Below are 17,500 nucleotides of genomic sequence, written 5' to 3' on the forward strand. Positions count from 1 at the left end.
TTCTGCTAAAGAACCAAAGAACGGGTCTGAATTTGGCACCAATTGCATGAATCCACGGATCCAACCTGCCTTGGGTCCACAGTCAACAGTCCAGGCTGGTACAGGTGGTGTAAAGGTCGTGTAATGTTTTCTTGCCACCATTTGGGACGTTAACACCAATCAATCATCTCTTGAACTCCACAGACTGTTTGAGTACTGTTGACTATTTACATCCCTTCATCATCATCACATCTACTAACAGATACTTCCAGCATGATGATGCTCCAGACTGGCCTCAGGGTCCTGACAATGAGTTCGGTGTTCCTCAGTGGCCTTTCCAGTCACCTGATCTGAAGTTAGCAGAACATCTTGTATGAACATAACATTCAGTCACAAGAGACTCATATCTGACCTCTGTGTTTTTCCAGTAACTCAACCATTAAACAGCTCAGACGTTCTTGGTGATCAGTGCTGAGAACCTGAATAAATCTGATACTCGCCAAAACCGTCAGAAACACCTGATTTTTTTCTCTTTCCTCTTCCCACAGGAGACCTGATCTGGCCTCATGGTCTCTCAGAAGCATTAGAACAATGCCGGAGTGAACAATACAGGCCTGTGAGAGCCGCCGGTGGAGCAGCTTTATCAGGGACGTATACTTTTACATGCCCCCCCCTTAACACTGGACTGCACTGGAGAGAGAGAGAGAGAGAGAGAGAGAGAGAAACAAAGAGAGAGAGAGAGAAAGCTTTCTGCTGAGTCTTGTGTTGCTTGTTTTTACCTGAGTAGGCAAAAAAAAAAAAAAAGATCCTTACCTCCCGCTGGCCGCACCGACCACAATAGCAGTAACAGAGAGAACGGGGGCGACCCGGCCGCCTTCATCAGGAGCCAGAGTCCAGCAGAATTCAGCACCCACAGCTGAAGCCCTGAAACCTATCCATCTATCAGGATGCACTCTGCTCAGCTTACCCCGGGCCTCTGCTTATCTCCAGCATGACTCTGCAGCGCAAAACAACCCTGGAATTGTTTCCCCTGTAAAGTCTGATGCCCTCTGCGCCACTATTTTAAGTATCACGTTCTTACCTGAGTAGGCTAAAGACCTTTACGGGTTCCATCAGCTGAGTCACTCGGGGAAGGTTTAGCTGTGCACTCGCTTTTTTTTTTTAAAGACCAGAGAAAAGTTCAGAGGTCAGAGGTCAGAAAATAAGGCCTCAGAAGTCAGAGATCAATCTCTACTGAGGGCTCCTGCAGTTGAGCACCTCGAGTGGGACACTTAACCCCAGGCTGCTCCTGCTGGGCAAAAGATCTAATTCACTTTAGGTCAGCGGTCAGACAGCGGTCAGACAGCAGGTCAGACAGCAGTCAGACAGCAGTCAGAAGATGATCAGAACAACTTTAAGGCAAATTCAGCTACAGTTTTAAACCAAAACTATGAGAAAATGCAGAGTGGTTGCACACCTGGCACCAGGTGGTTGCTATGACGTTGCTATGGGGTGGTACCAGTCAGAATGCCCATGCTGACCCCTGTCCATTTCCAAAAGCACCTACAGACAAAGTCCTCCTCGGTTTCCGTGGTTTCTCCAGCCAGCTCCAGTGTTAGTTTATGTAAACATGCTGAGATTTACGTACATTACTGATATTCTGTAAATCCAGTGTATTTTTTAGCTTTTAATCTGTGAGCCAGCCGAGGCAGAGCCAGCCGAGGCAGAACTGAGGCAGTGTGGGGGTTGTCTCAGGATTGTGTAGTGGTCCGGGGCTGGGCAGGCCCACACTCTCAGCACACAGTATTCTTTGTTATGAGGTATTAACACAGCTAAGCTGAGCGAGCAGGAGTGCCGATGTAGGATAAGAGTCCTGCTACGTTTATGCTAAGCTAAGTCACAAAAGTTGATCCTGGATCCTGGATCAGTTCTGAGAAACTATGAGAGGGATTTTCGATGGTGAGTCATTACTAAGACCAGGCCTAATCCACGGATCTGATCCAGCCCTGAGCTCCAAGCTAACGTGCCTAGCTCCAGTGTCCAGGATCAGGTGGGTTAGATTAGCGCTGCAGGATGGACACTGAGGAGCAGGCCTGGACATGCTAAACTCAGAGAGCTGAGCATAAAGGATGCTCCCAGACTGCAGGTCTGCTCCACATCTAACCCCTGTTCAGGCAGTGTCAGAGCACACCTGGAGAGTACGAGCAGCACTGATGCCAGCAGGTTTAGGCGAGGCGGAGGCAGAGTGCTGCTCTAATGCTCCGCTGTCTTTTTTAAATCTTCCTTCTTCATGAAGCTCACTCCCACCACTTCAAACACCCAGCTGATCTTTATCACTCATATTCATTATTAAGGGAATTGCTGGATCTTTTTTCTTTTTGGGAGAAAGTTATATTTATTGGAAATGTTGGGACGGGGCTTCCATACTTCACCTCGAGCTCTGAGAGCGTTGAGCTGAGCAACTGTGAGCCTCTCTAACGTGCCAGCGCCTTCATTCCCCCCATAATGAAGGACAGGGCAGTAATACCTGAGCGTGAGCTATATGATTTCAGGTAAGCATGGGATCAGCCTTACTGCGCGAGGATTAGGAGGGCTTCCAAGGGCGCACCAGCATCTCTGAGTGTGTGTGTGTGTGTGTGTGTGTCTGGGTGAGTAACAGGCGGTCCATTCTCCAGGTGGAAACCGACAGCAGGGTTCTGAGCCGCTGTGCAGTGAGCTGACCAACCCGTGTCTTGCATGGAAGCGCAGGAATGTGCGTTAAGATTCAAATTCACCTCCAACCTGCCCCCCTCCAGAATCCTTCCCCCCAAACTCGCCCCCCAACCCTCTAACATATCAGAGCCTCCACAGACGAAGACCTGGACACATCAACGCCAAATCAAGTCCAACACTTTCTAGTGGTCAAGCCCCAAAACCTGGACAAGTCCAATCTAAATCAACACCTGAACATGTCAAATTTGGGTCAAGACCCAGAACAAGATCAAGATCTAGACATGTCAAGTTCTGGTCAAGACCTGAAAGACACAATGGATCCAAGTCAGACTTGGAAACGTCAATTCCAAGTGAAGACCAAGTCTTTGTAGTGGTCAAGTCTGAGTCGAGATGACCTGGACACCAGATAAAATAGTGGCTATATCTGAGCTCTGCTCTCACACTGAATAAATCTGATCACACTGGTGGACTCCCCCTAATACCCTCATCCACAGGAGAACAGCTACACGATGTGTTCAGAGAACCTTTATTGTAAAAAAAAAAAAAAAAAAAAAAAAAAGAGAGAGAGATTTTGTACATAAAGGAAACGAGTGGCTTTAAGTCCCAGAGACGGAACCGGGTCATTTCTCCAGCCTCACTTTATCTTTCAGCACCTTAAACTTGGGGTTCTTCAGCTTCTTGTTGAACAAAGAGAAAACCTCCTCTTCTGATCTGTAGTTTCCATCACCACTGAACGAATAATACGCTGCCAACACCTGTGTGCACACACACACACACACACACACACACACACACACACACAGAGACACACACACAGAGACACACACACAGAGACACACACACAGAGACACACACACAGAGACACACACACAGAGACACACAGACAGAGACACACAGACACACAGACACATTAAAGATGTAGCTCATTTGGAGTTTAGGTGTTGGGCAGCCACGCTTCTGCTAACCTGTTAAAGGCTGCATGGCAGGCAGGGTCTATTAGGCAGTGTGTAAAGTGGGGGATTGTGCATAAGACCTCTTATGTCACCACCCTGTGGAGCTGGAAGTCTGTTACACTGATGAGGATGGAGGGTGTGTAAAGCTGCAGGGTCTTACCTTCTTACGGAGCTTTTTGACAGGCAGACCTTCATCTGGTGCCTGCTGCAGGACCGCCTTTATCGTCCCCTTCCAGTTAAACTTCCCTTCAAGACAGTGGGGATACATCAAACACACACACACACACACACAATTAAATACAGTAAAATGACAGAATATCACCAAAATTGAAAATTTGTATGTGTGTGTGTGTGTAGGGGTCTCAATATCAGGATTTACCACATTGTGTGAGTAATGAAGCAACAACACTGCCCCCTACTGCCCAACGTGTGACCTCCTCTGTACTATACAGGTATTTTAATATAGGTGTTTATAGGGCTTCTCTGAGGAGTTTAACAGAATCAACAGTAAAAGGAAAGCCTCTGTGAGTGTGTCCAGATGTTTAAGTGGTTCTGTACATGGTCAGTACCTTTAGAACCGGACTGGTCCTGCTCGTCCTGCTGATCCTCCAGGCTTTCTCCAGGATTCTCTGATGGAGAAAATCAACCGCAGTGTTCAGCCACACTGTGACCCTGTTCAGGTGATCAGTGGTCTCTGCCTCCTCCACCCCAAACTCCAACATTAAGCTCGACCAAACTGTTTACAAAGTAACGTCTGAAAATTCATTTTTCTTTTGTAGTTTATTAGCACTGGTTCCACTGATGCTCCCAGCTGGCCTGAGCTGTGAGCACCATACACTACATGTCCAAATGTTTGTGAACGCTACTTTGCACCTATTGCTGACACAGATGTGCAAATGCACACACAGCTTGTCTAGTCCCTGTAGAGAAGAAGTACTGCCAATAGAATAGGACTCTCTGGAGCAGATCAACATCATGACCCTATTGGCTCCATGCTGCCTAATGCCAGGCGTGGGCTAGAGGGGTATAAAGCCCCCCAGCATTGAGGAGCTGTGGAGCAGTGGAAGAACTGTGTTCTCTGGAATGATGGTGGTGGAGCTCCATCCAGTACTTTTGGGAGAAGTTGGGGAGTTGGGGATGAGGTGACATCCTGACCTCACTAAAGCTCTTATCATTAAATGCAATCAAATCCTTACAGCAATGCTCCTCCAGAATCTAGTAGAAAGTCTTCTTCTCTGGACAGTAGAGACAGTTACTCCAACAAAAGCAGGATCAGCTCTTTTTAATACACAGTTTTGATTCCAGAAGAAACAGTGAATGAGCAGGTGTCCCAATACTTTTGTCTGCGTAGCATATCTGCATTTTATTAATGTTTACTATTTACCTTCTGGCTCCTCCTCTTTCCTCTTCTTTGGTTTACTTGTTGGTTTTCCATCTTCATCCTGTCCATCCTCCTCCTCCTCCTCCTCAGCCGCTCTCTTCCTCTTCTTTTTCTTCCTCTTCTGTTCATCTGAGGCGTTCTCTCCGCTCTGCTCCGTCTCTCCGTTCTCTACGTGCTTCTTCTGCTTCTTCTTGCTCTTCTTCTGTCGCTCCTCTTTTCTCTCACGCTTGTTCTTTTTCTTCTCGCTGACTTTCTCCTCCACCTCCTTCTCCTGCTGCTGCTCCTGTGGTTGCTGAGGAAGAGGAGGATCTGGTTTGGGTTCTGGATGCTGGGTTCCATTGGGCTTCTGCAGACACAACCACAGGAACATCATCAGTGTTTCATTTAGTAAAGGAGGCAAATTCAGATCCAGAAAGTAAGCAGAGCTGACCAGTGGACTGGGGTGTACTGACTTTCTGAACCTGAATGTGTGTCTATGTAATTCGGGCTTCAGAGTCGCTACTGCTGCACTATATACTCTGTTTATAGAAACCCGGGTCTAATCGGAGGATATATGATTGGATGGGGTATAGGCTGCTTAATCCCGATCCTATGTTTGTGTTAGAGCTCCATAAACCTGCCGTACTCCCAGGCCCACGAGGCCCATTTTCAGAACAGCAGCGTAGAGTCTGCAGCACGGACCGGTTCTGTCTGCAGGCCTAGCGTTCCGGCCGTGGGAGAGGAAGACTCCAAAACCAGGCGAGAAACACTTCCTCCTCTTACCAACACAACGAACAATAACTGAGTAGGAGGGAGGAAATACCCCGTTCTCACTGAGTGTGTGTGTGTGTGTGTGTGTGACAGAGAGACTGTACTCACACTGTTGTCTGCAGCAGAAAAGATCTCCCACACCTGGTTCTGCAGACTAGCGTCGTTTATCCTCAGACTGTTCTTAATCCAGTTCTGGAAGAAATCAGGTTGTGGTTCAGCTTAATTCAGTCAGATTCAGATGTAGGCGACGCTGTGGAGTCTTACAGTCACTTCTACACTTACTGCTCAAATATTCTAAACACAAGAGCTGCTACACACCTGAGGACACACACAGGGCGTGGTGTGGCCAAAAAAGGTCGTCTCAGCATAAGTAAAGGATCTGAACAGAGCTCAGCTCTAAGACTTATGGAGGAATTTTGAAATAAAAAAGGAAGCAACCTGTGCTGTATCACTGGTGTGTGTGTGTGTGTGTGTGTGTGTATACACTATATAAATATGAATATAGTATGGAGTATCTAAACCTGGGTTAACAGGAAGGAGTTTAAGGTTACAGAAATGGTTCTGATACCTGGAACTTGGCTTTCTTCCTCGGAACATTGTCATATGAACTGACTTGATTGAGAACCTCTTTCAGTCTGGAACTGACCCCCGGTTTATTCATGGCCTCCTGTATTCTCTGTAGGAAAAGGAGTGATGTTAGATTCAGCTTACAATTTAACACACACCCTTTATATATTTTATATATGCAAAATAGGTCCACATTCTTGTAATTAAGAACATTACACGGACAAAAGTATTGGGACACCTCCACATTCCACCTACAGGAGCTTTTATATGCCGTCCCATTCTAACCCCACAGTCATTAATCTGGAGCTGGTCTCCCCCTGCAGCTCTACCAGCAGCAGCAGCAGGTCTGGAGCTCTGCAGCTCTACCAGCAGCAGCAGCAGGTCTGGAGCTCTGCAGCTCTACCAGCAGCAGCAGCAGGTCTGGAGCTCTGCAGCTCTACCAGCAGCAGCAGGTCTGGAGCTCTTCAGCTCTACCAGCAGCAGCAGGTCTGGAGCTCTACAGCTCTACCAGCAGGTCTGGAGCTCTACAGCTCTACCAGCAGCAGCAGCAGGTCTGGAGCTCTACCAGCAGCAGCAGGTCTGGAGCTCTACCAGCAGCAGCAGGTCTGGAGCTCTGCAGCTCTACCACCAGCAGCAGCAGGTCTGGAGCTCTACCAGCAGCAGCAGCAGGTCTGGAGCTCTACCAGCAGCAGGTCTGGAGCTCTACAGCTCTACCAGCAGCAGCAGGTCTGGAGCTCTACAGCTCTACCAGCAGCAGCAGCAGGTCTGGAGCTCTACAGCTCTACCAGCAGCAGCAGCAGGTCTGGAGCTCTACAGCTCTACCAGCAGCAGCAGCAGGTCTGGAGCTCTACAGCTCTACCAGCAGCAGCAGCAGGTCTGGAGCTCTACAGCTCTACCAGCAGCAGCAGCAGGTCTGGAGCTCTACCAGCAGCAGCAGGTCTGGAGCTCTACCAGCAGCAGCAGGTCTGGAGCTCTGCAGCTCTACCACCAGCAGCAGCAGGTCTGGAGCTCTACCAGCAGCAGCAGGTCTGGAGCTCTACCAGCAGCAGCAGCAGGTCTGGAGCTCTACCAGCAGCAGCAGCAGGTCTGGAGCTCTACCAGCAGCAGCAGCAGGTCTGGAGCTCTGCAGCTCTACCAGCAGCAGCAGCAGGTCTGGAGCTCTACCAGCAGCAGCAGGTCTGGAGCTCTGCAGCTCTACCAGCAGCAGCAGCAGGTCTGGAGCTCTACAGCTCTACCAGCAGCAGCAGGTCTGGAGCTCTGCAGCTCTACCAGCAGCAGCAGCAGGTCTGGAGCTCTACCAGCAGCAGCAGGTCTGGAGCTCTACCAGCAGCAGCAGCAGGTCTGGAGCTCTACCAGCAGCAGCAGCAGGTCTGGAGCTCTACCAGCAGCAGCAGCAGGTCTGGAGCTCTGCAGCTCTACCAGCAGCAGCAGCAGGTCTGGAGCTCTGCAGCTCTACCAGCAGCAGCAGCAGGTCTGGAGCTCTGCAGCTCTACCAGCAGCAGCAGGTCTGGAGCTCTACCAGCAGCAGCAGCAGGTCTGGAGCTCTGCAGCTCTACCAGCAGCAGCAGCAGGTCTGGAGCTCTGCAGCTCTACCAGCAGCAGCAGCAGGTCTGGAGCTGTACAGCTCTACCAGCAGCAGCAGGTCTGGAGCTCTGCAGCTCTACCAGCAGCAGCAGCAGGTCTGGAGCTGTACAGCTCTACCAGCAGCAGCAGGTCTGGAGCTCTACCAGCAGCAGCAGCAGCAGGTCTGGAGCTCTGCAGCTCTACCAGCAGCAGCAGGTCTGGAGCTCTACAGCTCTACCAGCAGCAGCAGCAGCAGGTCTGGAGCTCTGCAGCTCTACCAGCAGCAGCAGGTCTGGAGCTCTACCAGCAGCAGCAGCAGGTCTGGAGCTCTGCTGCAGTTACTGAGTCAGTTGGAGGCTTTTCTGCACTCTGCTCTGAGCTCAGCACTCGGCCCGGACCCCGCTCTGTAGCTTTACGTGGTCTGACAGACACTCGGTGGCTGAGCTGCTCTCTGTGAGCTGTTCCTCCTAAACTCTTCCACTGTTCAATAATAACACCACTCACAGCTGGAGAACCACGCTGGAGTTCAGTGAGCTCTTCAGAACCTCCTGTTCTTTCACTGATGTGGGACTAGAGGCTGGAGTTTATTCAGCTGTGGTGAAATGGGACTGAATCAGACACCTGAATTTTGAAACTATGAAGAGAGTTCTGTGGAAAATCTGTTCTATAAGGTCACTAAGAGAAAACAGCTCCAGCAACAGTTCAGGTTATAAACACAGAGCTGAAGGCTGCAGTTATCTGAGCGCGACAGCATCATTAGTATCATTAGGACTAATGTACTCATATACTGAGCCTTTCTTCAAAACGGTGAATGACTGTAATCCTCAGGAAATACTAGTATAAGCTGAACTGCCTTGTTACGGCTGAGGGTAAGGCAGTGATCTGGAGAATAAACCCTCACCTGAATCCACTGCTGCTGCTTCACATCACCCTTGTTGGCTTTGGCCTCGTAGCCCTTCCCTCCGTACTTCTGGTCCTCGCTGATGCACCTCACATGGCTCTTATAGTCCTCTCCCCTGTTCAGAGACAAAGCACTGAATTACAGCACTACCAAAGCCTCTCTACAGACCCGGCCACTCAGCACGAGCTCAAATCCACCAGGTAGAGGAGAAACACACCTGGATCTCAGTAACTCAATATTTAATAACAGCAGGTGAAAATAAAGAGGTCCAGTCTGCTTCCCTTCACCACCACTGTGAACAGCTCTGACTGAGTAAGGTTATCTAGAACCGAGTAGTTGGTCTGATGTCTTAAAGGGCCCATATCCTACAGTTCTCTAGTACCTCATTCCCCCTGAGCTCCCCTCACAGCAGCGATGTGGGTTTAGGAACTGTGGGATGGATGGGCGGGGCCAGACTGCTGACGGCTTAACGGGCAAAGCTAAACAGACAGGGTTAAGATGCTGTGGGTGAACGAGTGGGGCCAAACTGCTGCTGTGGAATGGGTGGGCGGGGCCAAACTGCTGCTGTGGAATGGGTGGGCGGGGCCAAACTGCTGCTGTATAGTGGAAGGGCGGGGCCGAACTGCTGCTGTATAGTGGAAGGGCGGGGCCGAACTGCTGCTGGCTTGGACTGGCCTTTTTTGTGATACAACAACAATAAATCCAGCTGTTTAGTTCCCATATATGGACAATTTGGACTGGAGAATAAACACTTTTACACCCTACATTACAGAACACCACAGACCCTTTAACTGTTTCATTAAAGGACAATTAAAAGAAAGTGCCTGTAGTTCCCAATTATTGTGAATAGAGGACTTTTACTTGGGTACTGCCTACATAGTACACTACATAGGACGTATGGGGTCATTTGAAACCCAGCCAAGTCATTTCCCCTCGTTTACTGGTTCAAACAAATAAATTAAAAGTCAAAATCGACCAAAAACTCACCAGAAATCTTTTCCACAGTCGATGCAGGACAAACATGAGCAGCCTCTACACATGCCCAGGTGCTTGTCTATCTGAGCCTTCTTCAGGGACTCCCCGCACGAGTTACACGTGAAAAACACCATACTGTCACCTTTACCTCCTCATATATGAGCACCCGTTTCCCAGCACTGAAGCACTGCCAATAATATCGCCCCTAAAACCCTCTCCGAACCAAACACCCAGCTCAAACCTTTCTCCTACAGACGTTCACCTCTTCCTGTAACCGTTTTCCACCGAACAACAGCAGAAAGTACTGATCCAGATGTGTAAACCCCTCTTTAGTGCCTCTCTAGCGCGCTCTGCAAAGACCACGCTGGTGTGGGATTCACGTGCACCTCTGTTTACCCTCCGTGCGCGCGCACGAAAGTACATAGGGTTCCCTTTCATGGGCTGGATTTAAAAATCGAATATTTGCAAATATTTGCACATAAAATAGCATTTTGGGGGGATGTGCGTGCATTTGTGTATATGTACCGTGTGCGTGTAGAAGTGATGGAGATCTTTCGAGCAAGAGTTCTAGTTAGTGTTCTTAAGTGATGTCAGGGGTAGGATGTGACGCAATGGTCTCTTCATAGTGGCTGTGCAGCCGAAGATAAGGTGAGATGGTTTATCTAGATCGAATATGTTGGAAATATTTAAGGATCTGCTCTTTTTCTAACTTATAGCTTCGTTTATTCGAATTGTCCGTTCCACCTTAAATGCTGCAGCAGTTGTATTCTGGCGCCTCAGGCATTCAGGCGCCAGAACGCAACTGCTGCAGCATTTAAGGTGGAACGGACAATTCCAATACGACGCTCATTTAAACGTCGTATTTTTTGTGTATTTATTAAAATAAACTCATGCACATATTTATATATTATTCTCAGACACACACTGACCTTGCCTGGTGTTCCCAATTCGCCTACAAATCGTTTATTATCTGTCTTAGCCTTAGCATCTCTGGCTAAACCTGGACCCAACTTTGGCCTGGCTGGTCTCTCTGAGCTGGGTCGTTACTGACATAATAGGACATTTAGCCCCAAAACCAGCTGACTTTTAGCTCAGTAAGCACATTGCACGTCTTGATGAGTGCGAAATAAACATTCTTACTAATCAATGATATTGATTTCACATTTATAAATCCCTACAGCTTTAACCTTCCCTTTCTTTCTGCCTTATTCAGACCCAAACCAGACCCAGTAAGGCAGTAGGGGAACTCCACCGAATTCTACCAAATTCATAATTCATTCTGGGGGTTAGAGCCCTGATCTGCACTATAAGCTAAACAGTTACTGTAGTACTGTGTTGTGGAGGGTTTGTATATGAGGAACCCTCATATAGTTTTGTATAGAACTATTGCTTTTACTACAGAACCTTTTACAGAACCTACTTTATTAATAATAATGGTAACAAATGGTGCAACGTAGTTCTGCTTAATGGAGCCTGATGTTGTTGACTGTGTATCTGGCAGTGTGTGTGTGTGTGTGTGTGTGTGTGTGTGTGAGTCATGGACGGGCTCTACAGCCACAGTGCCTATCTGCTGCAGGAGCTGCAGGAGCAGCGGATCCAGGGCCTGCTGTGCGACTGCATGCTGGTGGTGAAGGGCGTCTGCTTCAAAGCACACAAGAACGTCCTCGCCGCGTTCAGCTCCTACTTCAGGTGATCAGCAGAGAGAACGCACACTTTAAAACTACCTCAACACACACACACACACACACACACACACACACACACACACACACACCCCTCCGTTAGCCAAGACCTGTTTAGGAACATGTTCAGTTTTAAACTGGAGCTACAGGGAAACATATACCCCACCAATTAGCTCTGGACATAGTCGTTTATTATTCTGCAGTTTAAATCACGACATAAATGAAAAACAGGACTTTTCAACCTGACGTTATGAATAATGTGTAAGACAGATTGAAGTAAATGGAAGATACTGGCCAGACAAGCAGCAAAACAGTCTAGTTTACATGGCGTAGTCCTGCCGTCTGACTTTTGTGCATGCCCTGCTATGAGGCTAATGGAAGCTTTTACCCCACCAATTAGCACAGGAGCTACGAGGCTAATGTCTATTCTCATATTACTCATGAATCCTTTTACTGACCAAAGTCTTTAGAGCAGTCTGGACACAGCCTTAAGCTGGCTATGAGCGATGGGTCATTCTGCCCCTTCTGTCACCGTACATGACGATTTGTCTTTAGGTTGCCAGATATTCAGCCCGTTAAGAAAGTATCTCAAAAATAGCACACCCCACAAATCCATCATTTCCAACCATTTTCTACACCTGTCAACACTAATCTGACAGGACAGTTGAGAATCTGGCAACCCCATTGGGGAACCCCCGTAGTTGGGTGTTGTAGCACGGCAGGTTCAGTGTCCAGTTTGTTTGCTTTTCAGGTCTCTGTTCCAGAACTCTCCAGCTCTGAAGAACGACGTGTATCACCTGGCCATCCAGGACGTAGGTGGGATCGGGCAGATCCTGGACTACATGTACACGTCCCACCTGGAGCTGAACCAGGACAACGCACACACACTGCTGCACATCGCACAGAGCCTGCAGGTATATCTCTCTCTCACAGACACACACACACACACACACACCTGGTGGTTGGTTTAATCAGCACCTCGTTTGTTCCAAGACCGAACCCTGATTGTGTTGCTCTGCGTCTCTGCAGGTGTCCAACATCCTGAACATGTGCAATGCTTACCTCAAGCCGTGCACCGCGCCAAGTGACCCGCCACTCTCTCTTCCTGCCCTGCTGTCCCACGAGCAGGACTGTGTCTTGGGAAGTCCTCTGCCCCCCGAGCCCGATCTCCACTGTCCCACCTCCGACCCCCACAAGCACCACCTCCTCCCAAATACAGATTCTGATCCCTCCCAATACAAACGGCTCCAGCCTGCCCCGCCCCCTGGCTCCGTAGACACAGCCAATAGCGTGGCGGTGCTGCCGGAGAAGCAACCACTGCACGGCTACAAGCTGAGGAACTTCTACAGTAAGCAGTATTTCAAACAGAGTGCTGCGCAGAACTGCAGTACGGGCCTGAGTCAGGTGCACTGCCCACTAGTGGTGGAGGAGCAGTATAACACCACTCAGACCCTGCAGAATGCCCCCACAAATGAAGCCAATCAGATGCTGCTGAATACAACTACGAGCGGGGCCAACCAATCACTGTCTGCTTTATCCTCTTCAGCAGCCAATCAGATGCTTTCACTCGGACCATCAAACCCAGCTGGCTCGGCTTCAGTGGATTCTTTAATGTCTCAGATGCCAACATCCTGTGCCAGCGCTACTGTGCCCACCTCCTCTTCCTGTCCTGAGGGCCTAAATCCACTGTCCTTGGCACCCAACAACGTTGACACTCAGGCGCCCCCTTCAGGTGGGAGAAATAGCCCCCCTGTTCTACGGACACTGCGACCCAAGAAGGCTGTGTACCTGAAGAAGTTTAATTACCTTCGCTCCCACCACGCTCTAGAGGAGGGGGCTGAGTCGAGTAGGGTGACTGACAGCTGCAGTGCAGAGACGGCCCAGCGGGTGGAGACGCAGAGCAAGCCAGCCAGTGTCCGTACAGATGTGCCTCCAGAGGGCGGGGTTCCTGAGCCAGAGGAAACACCTGAGCCCAGTTTGGTGCCCCAGCCACCCAGTCCCCCCACGCCCCCGCAAGAACCCCCACACCCTAAAGGCCAGAGAGAAGGGGGCGGGGACACTAACAGTAGTAATAAGTACTGCTGTGAGGTGTGCGGGAAAACCTTCAAACACCCCAGCAACCTGGAGCTGCACAAACGCTCACACACTGGTAAAACACACACACACACACACACAGAGAAACAAGTCTCTGTACAGGTACTCTTACGTCTGAGTACAGGTACTATTCTGTCCCAGTACAAATACTATTGAGTCCTGTGATCTTTGGTGTGAGCAGTGTGTGAGCAGTGTGTGAGCAGTGTGTGAGCAGTGTGTGAGCAGTGGTGTTCAGCTGTCTGTGTTTGTGAACAGGTGAGAAGCCGTTCCAGTGCAGCATCTGTGGGAAGAGCTTCTCTCAGGTACAGGTTTTATTAGAGGTACTGATTCAGTTAGCAGTGAGAACAGTCCTGCTTAGTGTGTGTGTGTGTGTGTGTGTGTGTGTGTGTGTGTGTGTGTGTGTGTGTGTAGGCAGGAAACCTGCAGACACATCTACGCCGCCATTCCGGAGAAAAGCCCTACATCTGTGAGCTCTGTGGGAAAAGGTAAGAGCCTGTTCAGCATATAGCAGTTTAGCTCCGCCCTTTCACCCCATACAGACGCTGGGGGAGGAGCTCAGACTGAAGGGAATTATGGGATACAGACTATTTAAAAGGCTGAACTGTGGCACAAGGCTAAAACGTGTGTGTGTGTGTGTGTGTGTGTGTGTGCCCAGTTTTGCTGCGTCAGGTGATGTTCAGCGCCACATCATCATCCACTCAGGAGCTCGACCTCACCTGTGTGACATCTGTGGACGAGGTGAACACACAAACACTTTTGCCTTTAATGTGTAAATAGTCTGACCAGAGGAGGATGGGTCGGGCCCCCCTTGTGAGTCTTGGTTTCTTCCTCCAGCTCTGAGGGAGTTTTTCCTTGCCACTGTCGCTGTTGGCTGCTCACGGGGGTCTTTGACCCTTCATGTTATTTCTTCTTTCTTCTCTGTCTCTGTTCTTTATTAAGTACTAATTATGTAAAGCTGCTTTGTGACGACAACAGTTGTAAAAAGCTCTACAAATAAATCTGACTTGACTTGACATTTACAGCATTTAGCTGACGCTCTTCTCCAGAGCGACTTACAAGGTTACTGGTATTACAGAGGTGGGCCAATGTAGTGTTAGGAGTCTTGCCCAGGGACTCTTATTGGTGTAGAGCAGCATACGGTCACCCAGACTGGGAGTCGAACCCCAGTCTCCCACATGGTGTAGTAGCTCACTGGCAGGTAGTGGTTTTATCTGCTGTGCCACACCAACCCCTCCTCCACTGTTAAAGATGACCGTTACAGCGACACACAAACACTATCTCTACAAACTGTGTGTGTGTGTGTGTGTGTGTTTATGCTGTTGTTTTTCGTGTTCAGGCTTCAGTAATTTCAGTAACCTGAAGGAGCACAAGAAGACCCACAGTTCAGATAAGGAGTTCATCTGTGAGCAGTGCGGCAAATCCTTCAACATGCAGAGAAAACTGCTCAAACACATGATGAGACACACCGGAGAGAGACCGTACTGCTGCCAGACCTGCGGTGGGTCCCTCTCCTGCCATCTCACTGACAAAAATATTGGGACACCTGCTCAATCACTGTTTCTTCTGAAACCAAGGGTATAAAAAGTGTTTGAGTCTGGAGTTGGTGTCTCTATGGTCCAGTGAAGACTTCTAGTGAATAGCTCATGCCTAATAATGCCAGGCGTGGGCTAGAGGGGTATAAAGCCCCCCAGCATTGAGGAGCTGTGGAGCAGTGGAAGAGCTGTGTTCTCTGGAATGATGGTGGAGGAGCTCCATCCAGTACTTTTAGGAGGAGTTGGGGATGATCAGTTTGTTGCTGAATGCAATCAAATCCTCACAGCAATGCTCCTCTTCCAGAATCTAGTAGAAAGTCAGTTTTAGCCTGTGAAGACTGTTTGTGTTTACTTGTTTGTTTGTGTTTACTCGTTTACAGGGAAGTGTTTTGCTGGATCAGGTGACCTCCAGAGGCATGTGCGCTCACACACGGGTGAGCGGCCGTACGTGTGCGATACGTGTGGAAAGGGGTTCACGCGCACAGCGGTGCTGCGCCGACACCGAGCCCACTGCAAGCCCATGGCCTGTTCAGATGCTAACACGCTAGCACAGGGAGGTGCCGGAGAAGCTAACGCCACGGAGGCTAACATGCTAGTGCAGCCACACAACACAGATGCTAACAAAGCTACAGCTACACCAACAGCAAACGCTGCACCTCCAGCCAGTCGGAACAAGGCTCAGCTGCGCCCCCTGTCTGTCTCCACACCACCCTCTGCTGAGCCCTGTCGGCCTGCCCAACCACACACTGACCCCGCCTCCTCGGCCACTCCCTTCCCCTCTCACTCCTCCTCCACTTCTTCCTCCTCTCTCTCGGAGCTGCGCTCTGTTGTTCCACACCATCTACTAGACCCACCCACTCTTAGTAAGTCCCTCCCCATACACCAGAAAGCCCCTCCTCCTCACATGAAACCTGACCTCCACCCTGATCCCGGCTCTGCTTTACGGCCCCACCTGCTGGCCCCTGAGGCACACTGCAGCCCTCCTCTGGCTGGCCGCAGCAATGGTACAGGCAGCTCTCAGACACACAGTGCCCCCTACAGGAGCTCTGAGGGCTTCTGCTCCAGTGGTGCTCTCTGGGGGCTGGCCATGAAGACTCTCCAGAGTGACGGTGACCTGGACCAATGAGAGCTTAAGGACCCTTTTAGGGATGTGAGTAAATGGATGTAACCTCCAGAACCAGCAGAGACCCAGCACGTTCCTGTGGACCGACTGAAACCCGTTATGAATATGGGGATGTGAGCTGCAGAACCTCTGATGTTCTGTGTGATGTTCTTGTTGCTGGTTCTCCTCTCAGGGATTTGCTGGGTGTGGGAGGTCACCCGGACCTGCTGCAGGCCTCTCAGCTGTAAGGCAGCGCACAGCTCGTACCGGTCCATCAGCTGGGTCACATCCATCAAACTGGTCATAGTGGTCAAACAGCTTAGCCAGGCTGGTCAATCACCTTAGTCAAGTTGGCTATACTGGTCTTACTGGGCGACCAGCTGCATCATTGTATTCATACTGGTTCTTGACCAGGCTTATTAATAAAGCTTATTGATGATCAGTGTGTATGAAAGAGTGTGACGCTGTTAAAATGAGAATGATCGGTAATCAATAACAGTGGATATTTTTATTAATTAAAGGTAATGAAGGTTAAGAATCTGCACGCGGGTCTTTGGTGGCAGCGTGTGTGCGTTGTTAAGGTGCAGCTCGCGCGGCTCCTCCCCTCGGTGTGTTGAGGCAATTCATTCGCCAGGCCATTACATCACTCACTCACTCACTCACACACACACACACACACACACACACACCGGCGCTCCAAACACACAAAGAACGCGCGAAATCCTCCGCAGCAGAGCACGAGCTCCGGGCGGATCGGTGGGGAGCGAGACTGCGGGACTGGACCGGATCTCTTAGAGAGGTAAGATCGCGAGGGTGAGAGCGGTTAGGGCTCGAGCTGATGAACATCTGGAGAAACGGAGGCGTTTCAGGACAGATGCACGAGCGCCACTGTGCGCCATAGTGCATGACTGCGAGTCATTGTGCATCACTGTGCGCGTGCAGCCCAGCATGCATCCCTGTGGGTCAGGGTTCTGCCTCAGGTCCACACTGATGGGCTGATTGTATTGATTAAGGTTATTGATTAGGATTAAGACAGTAAACTGATCTCATCTCTGCGCGCGCGTTACTGCAGAGAGGCTCCTTATCAGAATCCGGTCCACCTTAAATGCTGCAGCACTCTTGAGCCTAAAGCCAGGATCTTCTTCACTTCACCAGTTCCACCTTAAATGTGTGATGTTCTTAGAAATGATATCTGCTGCACCATTTAAGGTGGAACTGATGATTACCTGAAAGTAACAGCTGCCTCGTTTAAGGTGGAATGGCTATTTTAGGCACCAGAATTTAACAGTTTAAGGTGGAACTGAGAATTCCAATGCGAAGCTGGGCTCAG

The 17,500-nt window shown here is 49.7% G+C and overlaps 3 protein-coding genes across 5 annotated transcripts in view; 2 read left to right on the forward strand and 1 right to left on the reverse strand.

Annotated features, from left to right (window-relative positions):
* Window positions 1-3,239: 3,239 nt before the first annotated feature.
* On the reverse strand, window positions 3,240-10,476 carry lyar (Ly1 antibody reactive homolog (mouse)). The gene is made up of 8 exons (XM_072694445.1): window positions 9,773-10,476; window positions 8,786-8,900; window positions 6,323-6,430; window positions 5,863-5,946; window positions 5,008-5,350; window positions 4,193-4,252; window positions 3,784-3,869; window positions 3,240-3,425 (listed from the first exon to the last, which is right to left on the reverse strand). Exons 1-8 carry the CDS (start codon window positions 9,892-9,894, stop codon window positions 3,291-3,293), a joined length of 1,053 nt encoding a protein of 350 aa, XP_072550546.1. The 5' UTR covers window positions 9,895-10,476; the 3' UTR covers window positions 3,240-3,290.
* On the forward strand, window positions 10,371-16,612 carry zbtb49 (zinc finger and BTB domain containing 49). Of its 2 annotated transcripts, XM_072694444.1 has the most exons (9): window positions 10,371-10,408; window positions 11,262-11,449; window positions 12,194-12,356; window positions 12,472-13,591; window positions 13,792-13,838; window positions 13,948-14,021; window positions 14,192-14,274; window positions 14,873-15,034; window positions 15,449-16,612. In XM_072694444.1, the coding sequence occupies exons 2-9, from the start codon at window positions 11,298-11,300 to the stop codon at window positions 16,192-16,194; spliced, it is 2,547 nt and encodes an 848-aa protein (XP_072550545.1). In that variant the 5' UTR covers window positions 10,371-10,408; window positions 11,262-11,297; the 3' UTR covers window positions 16,195-16,612. The 2 variants fall into 2 exon arrangements, with proteins under 2 accessions (XP_072550545.1, XP_072550544.1); XM_072694443.1 differs by lacking the exon at window positions 10,371-10,408 and having other exon boundaries at window positions 10,588-11,449.
* Window positions 16,613-16,807: 195 nt separating this feature from the next.
* Window positions 16,808-17,500, forward strand: part of LOC140574583 (neuronal vesicle trafficking-associated protein 1-like) — a 4,850-nt gene continuing 4,157 nt past the window's right edge. Inside the window, exon 1 of one of the 2 annotated variants that reach the window (XM_072694448.1) lies at window positions 16,808-16,969. The gene's annotated coding sequence lies outside the window, so the exon portion shown is untranslated. The remainder of the gene's footprint in view (window positions 16,970-17,500) is intronic. The other variant, XM_072694447.1, reaches the window with a different exon arrangement.

Source organism: Salminus brasiliensis, chromosome 12 (genome assembly GCF_030463535.1).
Source record: "Salminus brasiliensis chromosome 12, fSalBra1.hap2, whole genome shotgun sequence".
Taxonomy (NCBI): Eukaryota; Metazoa; Chordata; class Actinopteri; order Characiformes; family Bryconidae; genus Salminus; species Salminus brasiliensis.

What these genes read in the sequence shown, in the direction of transcription:
- zbtb49 (XM_072694444.1), top strand. Translation starts at nt 11,298, where the DNA reads ATGGACGGGCTCTACAGCCACAGTGCCTATCTGCTGCAGGAGCTGCAG. An exon ending in GCGTTCAGCTCCTACTTCAG is followed by an intron (nt 11,450 to 12,193) that starts GTGATCAGCAGA and finishes TTTGCTTTTCAG; the next exon opens with GTCTCTGTTCCAGAACTCTC. An exon ending in ACATCGCACAGAGCCTGCAG is followed by an intron (nt 12,357 to 12,471) that starts GTATATCTCTCT and finishes GCGTCTCTGCAG; the next exon opens with GTGTCCAACATCCTGAACAT.
- lyar (XM_072694445.1), bottom strand. Translation starts at nt 9,894, where the DNA reads ATGGTGTTTTTCACGTGTAACTCGTGCGGGGAGTCCCTGAAGAAGGCT. An exon ending in AGCAGCAGCAGTGGATTCAG is followed by an intron (nt 6,431 to 8,785) that starts GTGAGGGTTTAT and finishes CTTTTCCTACAG; the next exon opens with AGAATACAGGAGGCCATGAA. An exon ending in GGAAGAAAGCCAAGTTCCAG is followed by an intron (nt 5,947 to 6,322) that starts GTATCAGAACCA and finishes GATTTCTTCCAG; the next exon opens with AACTGGATTAAGAACAGTCT.